This window comes from Tasmannia lanceolata, unplaced genomic scaffold (assembly GCF_043159265.1).
Source record: "Tasmannia lanceolata isolate RefF3 unplaced genomic scaffold, GAP_Taslan_0.1 ptg000015l, whole genome shotgun sequence".
Taxonomy (NCBI): domain Eukaryota; kingdom Viridiplantae; phylum Streptophyta; class Magnoliopsida; order Canellales; family Winteraceae; genus Tasmannia; species Tasmannia lanceolata.
The window spans coordinates 12,458,431-12,472,659 of record NW_027518692.1 but is presented as its reverse complement, the minus strand read 5'-3'; the positions used below and the strand labels follow the sequence as shown (position 1 = coordinate 12,472,659).

The 14,229-nt window shown below is 37.7% G+C and overlaps 1 protein-coding gene across 1 annotated transcript; it reads right to left on the bottom strand.

Moving 5' to 3' along the window:
• Window positions 1-1,330: 1,330 nt before the first annotated feature.
• LOC143846341 (mitochondrial dicarboxylate/tricarboxylate transporter DTC-like) lies at window positions 1,331-14,044 on the bottom strand. Its single transcript, XM_077354772.1, has 6 exons — window positions 13,828-14,044; window positions 13,571-13,654; window positions 7,998-8,059; window positions 3,796-4,157; window positions 1,800-2,014; window positions 1,331-1,688 (listed from the first exon to the last, which is right to left on the bottom strand). Exons 1-6 carry the CDS (start codon window positions 13,942-13,944, stop codon window positions 1,632-1,634), a joined length of 897 nt encoding a protein of 298 aa, XP_077210887.1. The 5' UTR covers window positions 13,945-14,044; the 3' UTR covers window positions 1,331-1,631.
• Between the last annotated feature and the right edge of the window lie 185 nt (window positions 14,045-14,229).

Sequence of the window (14,229 nt, the reverse complement as noted above, 5' to 3'; positions counted from 1 at the left end):
CATGGTTTTAAATTTTGACCGAAATCCGAAATTTCGGATTTTCGGTGGAGACCGACACCGAAATCATGAAAACCCGAAACAGTATTTTATTTCGGCCGAAATTTCAGAATTTCAGTCTAAATTTCGATTTTTCTGAAATTTCACCCAAAAAACCTATTTTTTTAATTAATTTAATATTTCACCGAAATTTCGATAATTTCGGCCAAAGTTTCAAAATTTCAGGGGTCCGAAACCGAAATTTTAAACCATGGTTTTAAGTTGAAAAACCGACTCAATCTTGGATTGGGTAGGGTTTAAAGAAAGAAAAAAACGCCAAACCCGACCCGACACTTATATGTGTACTATGACTTTCTTACATATCTCTTGAATAACATGGCAAATTATTTTCTACTATATTGATATAATTGTTTTTGTTGGGCTGATAATGTTTGTGATGTGAAAAAATAGTTTCTTTTTTAAAGTTATGCACTTGATAGATATAACTCTACAGATTTTTGGCATAAAACTTTGTTGTTTTCTACGATCTTTAAAATTAGTCATTATCTGGATACACAGATTTTTGAATCCGGGATTTCTTCAAAATTGTAGCTAAGGGACAAGAGAAGAAGCAGACCAGCCGTCATTTTTGACCTCTCGCCCTTCTTTTCGTCAGCAAGAGAGTAGCATATCCTCCCACATTGTTAGGACAGCAAACAGCAGGTTGATCATGAACCCACTTCTACATTGTTTTCAAACTAAAACCCTGCATTCTAAAATCCGCATATCCAAACGGCCCCTAAATAATAAAAACCGGCCCGAGATGCAACCGGACCACAGTAGCCTCTAACAGCCCATAAGAAGGAAGTGTAAAAAGATAGAAATAGGTGCCACTGTCAAAACCGGGGAGTGCGGATGTAATCTATTTAATTTTACTGAAATGGAGAAATGCTAGCGCCACACAGTCACTTGAAAGCAGTGAGAGACATTCTAACAATATCTGATCAGACATCAGATGTGAACCGTTGTTTCTTTTAGTCACATCAGATCAACCGTCCCCATCACCGTAGATCACATTTACAATGTTACAGATGATGCTGGGGAGCCAATTGCTAGCATCACTCAACGCAACTCATTTCCACAGAGTAAGCCATATTCAGAGAACACAAACTGGTGTGAATATCAGAACCAGGCACTGCAGATAACAACTCATTTTACATTGTTTCCAAGGTAATGGTTTCCTCATAGCTGACCTCATTTCGTTTGTGTGTGCGAGCTTCTCAGTATTATGACTGCATTTTCTACACTGCATTGAAAAGTATAAGATGCAGCCACTAATTATCAGTTGTAAATGGGGATCAAACAGAAATTTATCATTCCAATATTGATGCCAAAAGTTTCTAAAATTATTTTGAAACACATATAAAAAGTTGAAGGGTATGGTGTCTAACAGAGTAACAGGGTACCAATGAAAAACAATATCAGCATGATTTCTGATAAGGCGACTGCAAAATAATGCAATCGCGTAAAAATCTCCTAAAGAAATAGAAGCCTATCAAGTTGACAAAACCAGCCTCAACTACAATATAGAGCCGAAATCTTATTGTAATGGTAAAAGCTCAAGTTCAATGAAGAAGAATCCCTTGGTTGGAACTCTACAATCCAACAGATTTCTGCACCTTCTGGATTTGGTTCAAGAATATCCATGTCATCTGCAGAATAACCCACCTTACAGTTAATGGAACAAATAAGAAGGAAGGTGAAATGATGCGAATTATCAAGACAACAAAGCAAGCAAGTTAAAAAAAACAGAGAGAGATTACCATGACATGGGGGGCAATCCTAACACAATAGACAGGAAATCCAGTGTAGAATTTGAAGGGTCCTCCTGCTTTCATCGTCTTCATGACGCAGTCCATGGAGCCAGTATATGGGTATTTTCCCGTGGCATCAGGCTGCATTTTCTGTATTTGGGTTTTAACGTAATCAAAGGGTAAACTGAAAGCCGCTGCGAAGAATCCTGAAACAGCACTGGCTCCTGTGACAAAAAAGATGCAGTTATAATCCAACCAAGTTTAATGGATGACGCCCTTAAATCTATATAATAGACTCTTTTTCTTTCTTTGTACTTTTTCCTCTAGTATCCATCAAAATAAAATATTGTAAATTCAACGCTGTGCAAGCATTGCCATTGGAGTTATACAAGCAAATATTCGCCCCATAAACCTTGAATATATGGTATGCTAGTACGAGCTTCTTCTTTTTTGAAAGATGAAAATATTTAAGTGATTGAATAAATGTTAACCATGAAACCAGGCATGATAAGTGGAAAGTGGAAACCTCACTTTATATTTTTTTCATCTAGAAAGATATAAACCTAAAGTAATAGTTCTAATATAAAAAATAAAAAATCTAAATCATAACTGATGCATTTGCAATTGACTGAAAACGATGACTATCCATGCCTAGCCAGAGTTGAGAAGATAGAACATTCATTTTAACCGTCCATTAGAAAACACTTACTCCTACCTTATCATGCAGCCAACCCCTAGAGTTCCACATTATGCAATCACATGGGATTGGCATTTTCTTTGGTCATGCTTAAAACAGAACAAGATATGAATGTTGGCTCAGGTGCAGCCAGTATGTTTGTGGGTAGGGCAGCAACTTGGTACCGAATCGTTACAATGGAAGTCAAACCTCCAATATTCACCATTTGATAAATACTTTTTCTTTGATCGGTAAGTTGGTGTCGAAGACTACAAAACGTAAAAATCCTTGCTCAATTGAAAAATAGGTCCAACCCCTCAACTCAACTAAGCCTTTGTCCCAAACTAATTGGGGTCGGCAAATATAGGTCCAACCCCATCAACTGAAAATATTAAGTTGGGATGGCAAAAGGATAAGATTTGCAACAACTAAGGGTTTTCAGTGCCTTCAAATACTATTCAAATTTTGATGCAGACCTCTTGATACACTGGCCAATCTATGAATTAACCACATTTTTTCACATCCTTTCAGACAGATTGGACAAAAAAAATGATCCACCAAGATAAGACTAACAGACTCAAATTTTCAATGGGAAGAAGGAATAAAAGGAAGGCAACACATGCAAGGGAAGAACCTATAAAAAAAAACACATGCAAGGGAAACTTTAAAAGAGATCTACAAATTCCCTGAGGCAAAAAAATAACATAGGGCGGAATAGAAAGAAAAGTACAACAACCAAATACAGACTAACATATTCACTTTGTAGTGGAGACACTACACTACATGCCATAGAGACAGAACAAATTGCCAACTCATGATTACATCCTTAGAAGCAAACTAACAACTAGCATTTCAGAAAGTCGACTCGAAATATTTCTTTCTAAGTTTCCATATTCTCGAACTAGTCAGCCTCCCAGATCTAAAGAAACTGACTGCAAAGTTATAACATATTTCAATATCCATGTTTTCAGAAAATATTTGTTAAAAATAAACCCCACCAACATACATGGCATTCACTCAACATGTTCACCACCATGAAAAACAATAAGAGCTCACTGCACAATTTGCACGTAGCCTCCCAAAAGCACACGTTCTTAATGTTAATTTCAAAGAAAAATCAATATCGACACTTTTGAACCCATAGATAAGCTAGACTTTTGATTATAGACAAAAGTTCCTTGCAGTATTCAACATCACTTCATTGGTCTTGTTTACAAAAAAGTAAATGTTAACCATGAAAATCAGCATGATAAGTGGAAAGTGGAAACCTCACTTCATATTTTTTCGTCTAGAAAGATATAAACCTAGAGTAATAGTTGAGTATCTTACCCACTACTGTACTAGCTTCACCAAAACCAAGATTATCCTTGAAAAACTCAACACTTTGATCATAAGAAGCGAGCATGCCCATATTTAATGCCATTGCTCTCACTACGGTAGGACCTGCACCTTTCCAGAGTGCCAGAACCCCTTCATCAGAAACAATACGATACAGTGCATGGAAAGCATTGGTGTAGTTCCGGCGTTGGGCAGCAGGTAACGTGGCGTCAGCTTGCATGCGAATCAGTGCTAGATCTGCTGGACTTCCGAAACATGCTCCAATTGCTCCAGCTGTCAGCCCACAAAGGGCTTTCTGATAGAGAGGCAGTGGTTTCCCATCATTAGCCACAATTGCTTTGTTTGTCAAAATCCTAAGCAGCATACAGGTCATTGTTACTAACTAATAAAATGTTATATCATAGGAATCACAACGCTAAGAAATGGAAAAAAACACCAAAGATTAAATCTTCATCCATAGGAAATGGGCAGCCATTAGTAAATCTAGAGCATCTGGAAAATATCGAGTTTACAAAACTCTAAAAAATGTCTTAAATCATTCTATACAAGACACGTTCAAAACACGTGAACCAAAAGGATGAAGGAAACACAAGTGGAAAAATATTGGACTCGAGGAAGGTCAATCCAAACATTCATTGTAAGACTAGGATTTCCATAACACATTTTCAATGGACAAATATACTCAAAAGAAGGAAACATCCCTCTCAGATGCAAACAAAGTTTGAATTTAGAGAAACAAAGAAACGCTAAATAATTATTGAAAATACTCTTTGCGGAGAACACAATGATCAAGTAGTTCGTCTAAAAGACATACATTACATAATCATCTCAAATTCTAGACCCATTCACAAAAAAACATAAAACAGAATTATTGAAATGGACAAGTTGGAAATATTTTTCTAATAGTCAAATTCCTGTTGTTAGGAATCAAACCATTCCTGCCTTAGCATTCATTTAGAGACTCCAAGATACAGTCACTAGCCATATACAGCTAAAATTCCATTTAAGAGTAACATTTCACTCACAAAAACGTGATATGCTACGCTTTTTCCCAGGACATGATGCTACATAATAAGTGCATGTAAAGGTATACATATTGTCCCACCTAAGTGATGCCGTCCATACATTTTCTTTTTCAAACAGACATTTGTATATGTTTACAAGATGCGAGCCTTTTAAGACGTAGGTATGCATCCTTGAAGCTTAGTTCGTCCATCAGTGTCTTTAACAACATTAACCCACAAGTACTGTGAGCCATTGCACAGTACTCTGCTTCTGTAATGGATCATGCCACTACATTTTGTTTCTTGTTGTGCCAAGTAACTAGATTTTCTGAAATGAATGTAAAATAACCAGTAGTTGATTGTCTTTCTGAAGGTGATCCTGTGCAATTTACAACTGCAAAACTTTCTACTTTTAAGTGATTGTTTATCTTGAACACTTTAGTGATTGTTTTCTTTAACACAAGTCCTTCTCATGGTGCTCCCTTGAGGTACCTTAGAAAACGTCAAACTTCCCAATGATCAACAATGGGTTGTTTGCATAAATTGTCTAACAATGCTTATATACACCGATGGACCCCACTGCAAAGCTGGTCAAGGAAAAGGGAAAATAATTCGAAGACTCCTGGTAGATACTGTTGCCTAGTTGGGAATTTGTACTACCTAACTATCACACGACCAAATATTTCTTTTCCTATAAGTATTATTTTGAAATGGAACATATTACCTTTGAGACAAGCTGATCCCAAATGCTGACCGAGCAACTTCAATCCCAAATAGCAAAGTTTGTCCAGGTCTTTGGTTTGTACAGTAGCTTGTATCTCTTGATAACATCTATATGTTTCTTATCATCCCCGGTGACAACAATATTGTCTACGTATAATACAATATTGTCTACGTATACAACAAGAATCACAACTTGATTGCATTGCCTCCATATGAAAATAGAATGTCCTACACTCCTATGCCGGAACCCATAATTCATTATGATGGAGATAAATTCAAATCAAAGATGAGGTGATTGCATCAGACCAAAGATCACCTTTCGTAATGTGCACACCTTACCTGACTTCCCCTACACAGAAGACCTAGGAGGTTGCTCCACATAAACTTATGCACGTAGAGTCTCCATGTAGAAAGGCTTTTTTTTAACGTCCAATTTCAACAACAGGCAATCAAGGTTAGCGGCAATAGAAATGATTACCCTAGTGCCATAAAAAAAGAGATGATTGCCCTAATGCCATTAATAAAATGGAGATGGTCACCCTAACTAAGTTTAGACAGGTGTAAAAGTTTCAGAGTAGTCAATACCAAATGTCTGGGTGTACACATTTGCAGCCAAATGAGACTTCAAGCGTTCAATGGTACCATTAGGTAAACCTTTCACTGTAAAAACCCAGCGACACCAAAGCACACATTTTTCCTATAGATTATTCAGCCAGGTCCCAAGTTTGATTATGGTATAAGGCACTCACCTCATCATGGCCTTCTGTCATCCATCATAACAAATCGTCACAACACAAGTATGTGGTAACTGGTAAGGTCATAGAAAAAAAAGAAGCAACAAATGTTGAGTTAGCAATTAGGTAGGAAAGAAAGAAAAAAGAACTTAAAGTTAGCAATTATGTTGAGTTTGGCAACCAGGAATTTTTTCCATGGAATATTAGCTTATCCAGTTATGAGGGAGAGTGGGAGACCCGAGAGGGATTGAGTGAGAAGGTGGTGAGAAAAGGCTGAAAAGCAAGGAAACAAAAAACTCCATTAAAAATAAATTTAGTTTTTCCCTATTTTTAGCCACTTCTTACCCTCTCCTCGCCCGTACCCTCTCAAGTTTCTCCTTCTCCCACCATACCTAACCTACTTTCACCAATTGATAAACTACTATTCCATGGGGGAAAAATCATACTTGCAAAAATGACCTTAGATGACAGATCATTACAATACTTCTGGTACGGCTTCAGACAAGACAATGGACATTACTTGGTCTATACAAGAAGGTTTAAGATCACCAAATAGGATCCAGGCTCCCCATGGGCGGATCACCACTTCATTGATGATTGACAGAAGAATCCATCACTAAGCATCACCAAAAACCGTGTACCAATGTCAATTTGCTTCCATGATGGATTCTGCGCTACCAAAGTAGAAAATAAGATATTCATGGTGTCTTCTTTTCAGAGAGAGAGAGAGAGAGAGAAAGAGAGAGAGAGAGAGAGCTATTTTATGACAGCATCTATTACCCACAAGATTCCAAAGCAAGAGCGGCACTCTAAGTAAAATATTCGTACAAATATAGCTACCCACATCTATTTTTGGTTTTTTGACACTCCATAACACAACACTCCAAGGCACATATGGACAAAGTGTTCAGGTGACATTATAAAATAGAATCACGTCCTTATCACTCATGAAGGTATATTGGGACACTTCATGTCTCATGTTGCAATTTTAAATAAAAAACTATGAATTTGCAGGTGAATAGAAAAATTAAAGCAGAAAACATGTATGAATAATTTATAAGGCTTCCTTTTCAGTTATCCTGAGTCTTATTTTTGTTATATATGTATGTGGTCGTTTTAGATTAAATAAGCTTTCTAAATTGGGATCTTCCCACATCTATTTTAGAAAAAAGATGTCCTTTTGGAAAATGTAAAGCAGGTGCTTCAATTTATTAGTAGCAAATGTTTGAACTAAACTTTGGGATCTGGCACGCATAGAAACCAACGGTGGAATCAGCAACAAAAGAAAATATCCAAAACCGCACTGCAGAATAAGCACCCTCCGTCAGCTTCACCATGCTCATGCAAACATTATGCAGTATTAACATTGGAGAAATATCAAGAACTAGAGATGGCATCGAAAGAAAAGAACAAACAATGAAACGAACAAACAAGCGCCTGAGACCGACAAGAACAAAAATTTAATCATCCAAGCAATTCCCCCACCATCAAATGCTCTCACGTTCAAAAAGAACTTCCAAAGACGATACAAGATAACAAGAAGGCTCCGCCATGAAACCGGGGACTAAATTATTTATCAACCTTTCAAGTGTTTAACATCTATCTTTACAACATATAATTTAAAAAAAAAAACAAAAACACACACACACACATTAATATGAGACGACGCATCAAGAGCCATACCATGAAATTCTTATAAATTTGCAGAAGTTCATGTGCAGAGATGTCTCACCTGAAAGATCCAAGTCGTGCAGTTGTATATGTAGCTTGCCTGAGCAACCCAGCTGACAGACCCTGCTCCAAAAAGATGCAGTTTAGATACAGTACAAAAAAGTTATCTGCTTGGAGTTGGAGGGTAAACTTCAATCTTGAATGTGTCAATGAGCAGTCAATTAAAAATTATGTGAAGAAAATGATGCTTCAAATAATGTACTTGCAAACAAATAAAGTTTCTTCACCTTGTATTTACAGCCATTGTTTTGAAAATCTTACGATTTACGGTTCGATTTACGATTCTTAGGCAAAACGATTTGAATCCCATGATTGAATCTTAATTTGTATGAATCTTACGATTTTTTATTGAATCTTACGATTCGATTGTAAATTGTACGATTCATACGATTTATCCAAATTAAGTTTTATATAAAAGGAAATATGTTTTTCTTTCAAAAGACCTCATTTCCTTTCTACATTACAAGAAGCATTTGAAATCCCTCTCATTAGAAGGAAGAAGACAGATGAGTAGGGCTTCGAACAAATCGAACCAGTCGAGCACAAAGCATTTGTTGAGAGCATTATTCACATCGAGGTGGGAGTCAAGGTGGGAGACTACCATAATAAGGACAACATCGATTCCCGTCTTTTATGATTGATATTTGTCATTTGATGTTTGAGACTGTTAAACTATAAAAGATAAATAATGCCCTTCTCCAACAGCTTAAGCTTTTAGAGAAGTTGGTTAGTTAACATGGTATCAGAGCCAAAGGTCTCGAGTTCAAACCTCCCGGATAGCAAAAATCCACATGCGATGGTCGGCCCACATGTGCCACGTGTTTGCCAAGTGGGCCACACGTGCGGGGGAGTGTTAAAGTATAAAAGATAAATAACGCCTTTCTTCAACAGCTTAAGCTTTTGGAGAAGTTGGAAAGTTAACAGAGACTTTGAGAATTAATATGATCTTGTGTATTTTTTTAAAGATTATTAACCAAGATGCATGGGTTTGGATGAGAATTAGATGATTAGTATGTGTCATGTTTGTCAGCAAACAATTCATATTATGATATTGAATGCTAATCATGGTAGTTTCTGTTTGAATTAATGAATTTGGATTACAAATGAATAATTGGCTATTTTTATTCTTTAATTTATTTATAATTTTTTATTATACATATTTTTTATATTTTTGAATGAATCTTACGATTTACGATACGATATGATTCGACCCCGATTACAATTCGATTCCGACTTTCAAAACATTGTTTACAGCCAAGAAATAATTAGATAATCAAGTATATAAAGTTACATAAAACCTAGAAAAGCTAAAGAAGATAAATCAAAGGATTGAGGATTTTTTGCTTATTTATTTGAGTTAATTGTCACTTCTCTGGACATGTTTAGATAGTGAGCTCACAAAAATGGAAAGTCACTTGATAGCGAAGGCAGCCATGGCAAATATTCCACAATTGACTTCTTCTTGGGGCATTTGACTTGATACCAGATAGTTCTACAGCGGAGGAATATATGGAATGAGTGGAAGCATAAACTTATAGTTCTGAAGTGGAGGAATATATGGAATGAGTGGGACCATAAACTAAAGGTTCATTTGCACATCATTGGAGGTGAAACAAACACTTGTTTTAGTGGATTGGCATTTCAAAAGTCATCACTTGTCACCACCACAGAAATTCTTGATTTGTGGGTGTTTAGAAAACATCATCCAATAAAAATGGTTTAGAATCCAATCCTCCTTTAGACAATATCATGTGTGAAGATTCTCCAAGGAAGTTCTTGAGCTTATACTCATTCTTATTTGGATCTTCAACACATCTCATGGTTCTCTACATCAATTAGTATGTCAGCCCATGTAGCCACTTTTTTGAAAAGTCAACATCTTTCAATAGCAAGCTGATTAAATAAGGTTTCTCTTCTCTAACAAATTATAATTGAGAAAAAATCCTCCAAGAATCATCATCAAATCTAAATTGCGGGCACGTCAAAGCCCTCACTTAATATGCATCGTTTGGCTTGTCGAGATTGTTGCAAGCAAAGGTCCAGAGATGGAGACTGTTTGCCAAGGGTGGAGGGAGGGAGATTGGAGATGAAGCGACTGTGTATTCTTGAATTTCAGGTATAGGAAATTCTATGCTCGGAGGGCGCCAGCCTTAGTGAAGGAAATCACATTGCCCTTGTCAAAAGAAAAGGAAGGGTGGATTATTAAGTAAGAGTAGAAGAGGAGTGCTCCACGCCAGTCGCTGACTGGGGACTTAGGGCCTGATTTGAATAGCAGTGTCTGCTCCTACACCAACTTTTGGTAGAGAAAGTTCTATCGGTGCTGTTGCCCTTAGGAAAATAGGGTAAGATAGTTGAGAAGGAGAACGTAAAAATACAGAGAAAATTGGAAGCCATCCTTTGAGCACTGCTTTTCTAAGGGGAATACCCATTTCTTGTCCACTTTAACTGATGGAGATCATTGGCCTAGCAATTGGGAAGCAGAAGCTCATCCTCTCAAGATGCAGTGGCAGTCAAGGACGCGACAGCAAAGGTGAGAAGGAATTCCCTGCAGAAATGTCTAATTGGTAAGCTTAAAGAAGGTATCGTGGGGGAAGATATAGGGCATCATCTAAAGGATAAAGGGCACGTAGATTTTAAGAAAGTGGGTGAGGATTTCTATCTCTAGGTTTTTTTATCAGAAAAAGAGGTAGAGGAGGTTCAAAGTTGAAAGAAAGAAGTTTTTTTATCAAAAAGGAGGTAGAGGAGGTTCAAAGTTGCAAGAAAAGAGAACTGGAGGATTTTTCGGGTTTTCTGAAATGGAAGCCTTATCTGCACCATGTATCACAAAGGGTATGGATTTGGTCTTACAAAATCTCTTTCCTTGCATGGGGGCAATAGGCCTTAAAAAAACTGGGTGAATATATGGGAGTGGTGATGGAGGTGGAACCTAGATCAACTTGAGCTGAGACATTGGCGTACGCTCGTGTTAGTATCCATTTGAGGGATGGAAGTCAGATTCCTTCTTGGTTGTTTTGGAGGTGCAAAAATGTTGCTTCCATGTGGACGTGAAAGTTGAGGACGACACCGAAAAGAACTAGGAAGGGCATCAAGAGTTGCTTTCAGCAATTTTGGGAGTCAAGAGGCAATGTGGGCAAAGATTGGGAAGATTTTGGAACCATCCTAATCGTTTTAGCATCCGGAAATTATCTCAGGCCTGTAGACAAGGAAAGGGTCAAATAGATGATCTGAAAGGTGAGGGGTGGTGGGCCCAATGAAAATGGAGGAGTCTTCTAGGGTTGAGGTGGCAGGTCCCAGTAGTCAAAATTACAGAAGCAAATGCCATACCAATATTATAATGGGGTTTAGGGTGTGCTGCCTCATTGTCCCGCCCTATCTTCAATTTCATAAAAGTAACTAAAGGCTGCAAAAGAGGATGCCGACAAGGGAGACATTCCAACAAAACCACAATGTGAGACATACATAATGGGAGTATACCAAATTTAATTAAGGGTATTATGGAGCCCACAGAGAAGTTGCTTGAGCTTTATAAGTCACAATAGGGAGAATCAAAAGGTGGGAACACTACTTTTTTTTAAAAAGGTAGGAACACTCTTCTAATCCAAGAACTTCTGCCAGTTCAGACAAAAGGGGTTGCATGGATAAATCTGGCTAGGGATTTTCATAACAATGAAACATTGCAGAAGAAGGGCGAGAATTTTCAAGATGCCAAGGAAGCCATCGAAGAGGAGGATTCCAGCATCCAAATAGTCGATTGGAATGCTTTGGATAACTCTATGAGATATGGAAGATCAGAATAGGGACTGAAAGAAGCTATGCAATGGTTCTCAGTGACCTATCAATGCTGCAAACATGGTTCTCTCAACTCGGATCCCCAACCAGGTACGTCTTCTACCTCCACTTCCATTTGGTCATTCAATGTTATGGGAGATAGAATGATTTTAGAGGGGAGAGGAAAGTCTCAAACCGAACTGAAGAAGATTGATGTCGCCTAAAGACAGGGAGGAGGAGGAGGCGGAGGAGAATAGTTTCAAATCCAATGGGGAGGACGGCAATGATACAAAGAGGTTCTAAATTTGATGTGGGCTTTTGCGGGGCCCATTGGAATTGTAGATGCTAGCGAGGCGGAGGTTTGAGCAGTTTATCAAGGTATTAAGTGTTTGGACAGGGAGAGTATGGACAGGTGGTAGTGGAAGGAGACTCGCTCAATGTCATCCGTTGGCTTAGAGGGTCTAGTGTCTCCCCTTGGAGATTCTCACAATTTTTCGATGAAATCCAAGATCGTGTGGCTGGGTCTTCAATTATCTTTAATCGCGTTAGAAGAACCACCAATAGTGCGGCGGATAGCATAGCAAGGGCGGAAATAGATAAGGGTTTGAGATGTTTGATTTTCTCCCCCCTTGATCTGTTTTTTTTTTCTTAGTTTCTTTCTAGTGGATGTCCTTTGTTTGTCCTTTTGATTCCATTGTACATTTCTTGGGGTTGACCATCTCAGTCCTCCCTTCCTATTGAGTGAAAAAAGGTTCTAAAATTCCAGTTATGAAAATGGGAAGAGAAGATTAATGAAGTGGAACTTTATTCTCCATGCGTAGATAACAACACCTTGATTTCAAACTCGGAGGATGAAAATTCCTTGATCTTTGAGGATGCCTCATTTGAGACTCAATTTAATAATTTGGGATGGGAGGAAGAGATGGGGAACACACAATGAACATTTCCAGAAAGTTTGGAATCTCTGTGGAGGATATAAAGATGGGACCACCTCTTCAACAGTCTCGGAATACCAATATCTGTTTTCCCATTTAAAGTTTGCATAAAAGGAGATGTCTTAAACATCAGAAAATGGATAAAGCATAAACAGAGCATCATTGGAGATTCCTTTGTATACTCAACAGTCATGGCCACATTAGATAACATGGACAAGCTCCTTCTTGCTGATTTTCTTAGGGAGAAAAATGGAATAGTCCATACCAAAGCTAATAAGGATTTACTTTGAATCCCCTCAAACGTGGACAACCCTCTTCTCCTACGTGATTCATTTCTACAACTCTTTTCATTTATTATTCTGTAGCATGATTTCGATTTTATTAATAGCATAACCTCATACTTTGTCTCACAAAGAGATAGAGATAGAGAGAGGACATGAAGGAATATTGACAAACCACACCCTTGGATAACTTGGAAGACTCCCATACGCTACCCAGACTAAATTCAAGAAAATAAAAACACTTTATAGAATGCTGGTACTACTAGGTTTTGAAATTTGTTAATAATGATTCACAAATTTCCACTTCAGTGACCCATAAGGACTCCCAACTTAGAATGCTGATACTTAGAAAAAATCCCACCCATTCCATTTGATCAAAAGTTTTACTAATTTATTTATTTCAGTTTCAACTCCATTTCTAAATCATATCAAATTACAAGACACGCATTCCAAACCTGCTTCCAATTCAGTATAAACACCAGATCCGACCCTCTAAACCATTGTTCATCAACAGATCAATAAATACCAGCATACCCAACTCATTTTTTTCAATTTAAACAAAAAAAAATCATCATGTTTTTGGGGCAAACCTTATAAAAGGCACCGAGACCCTCATCGCGGAACATGGTCCGGGCCACATGTCCAGCAGAACCCTGACCTAGTTGAATTCTAACCTGAAAGAAAAAGAAGAAAAAACAAACATAGAACAACTAAATCAAGATCAATTCAATCAAAAACACCAAATGGCAAAATACCCATCTCACCAATCATCATAGATCCCCTAATAACTCATTTTCGTGTAGAAAAAGATAGATTTATAGAATACCCATCAAAGGAAATGAAATACCTTGATCATATCAACTGGTTGGATGACACAAGTGGCGAGCATTCCTGCACTTCCACCATTAACGAAGGGCTTAACAGTGGGCCATACCCCGCTAGGTTTTGGCTTTTCCTCTCCCATCTCGTTCAAATCCTCGGAAAAAAAAATCAGGGGAGAGGAAATAGAGAAAGGGAGAAATCCTACAAAAGAGAAAATATGCAAAGAAAACGATAGAAAAAAAGAAGCAACCCCACTCTCATATTAGGTGTTAAATATGAGAATCCCGTGAGCGCTTGATCTGGGCCATTAATTTAGCATTAGTGTGATCCTGACCCTTCAATTTGGTTGGTTGAGTTCGGTGATTTCATGACGAGATCATCAGACGTATTATTGGATGATCTCCAATTGTCCAATTAAAGCTTGCAA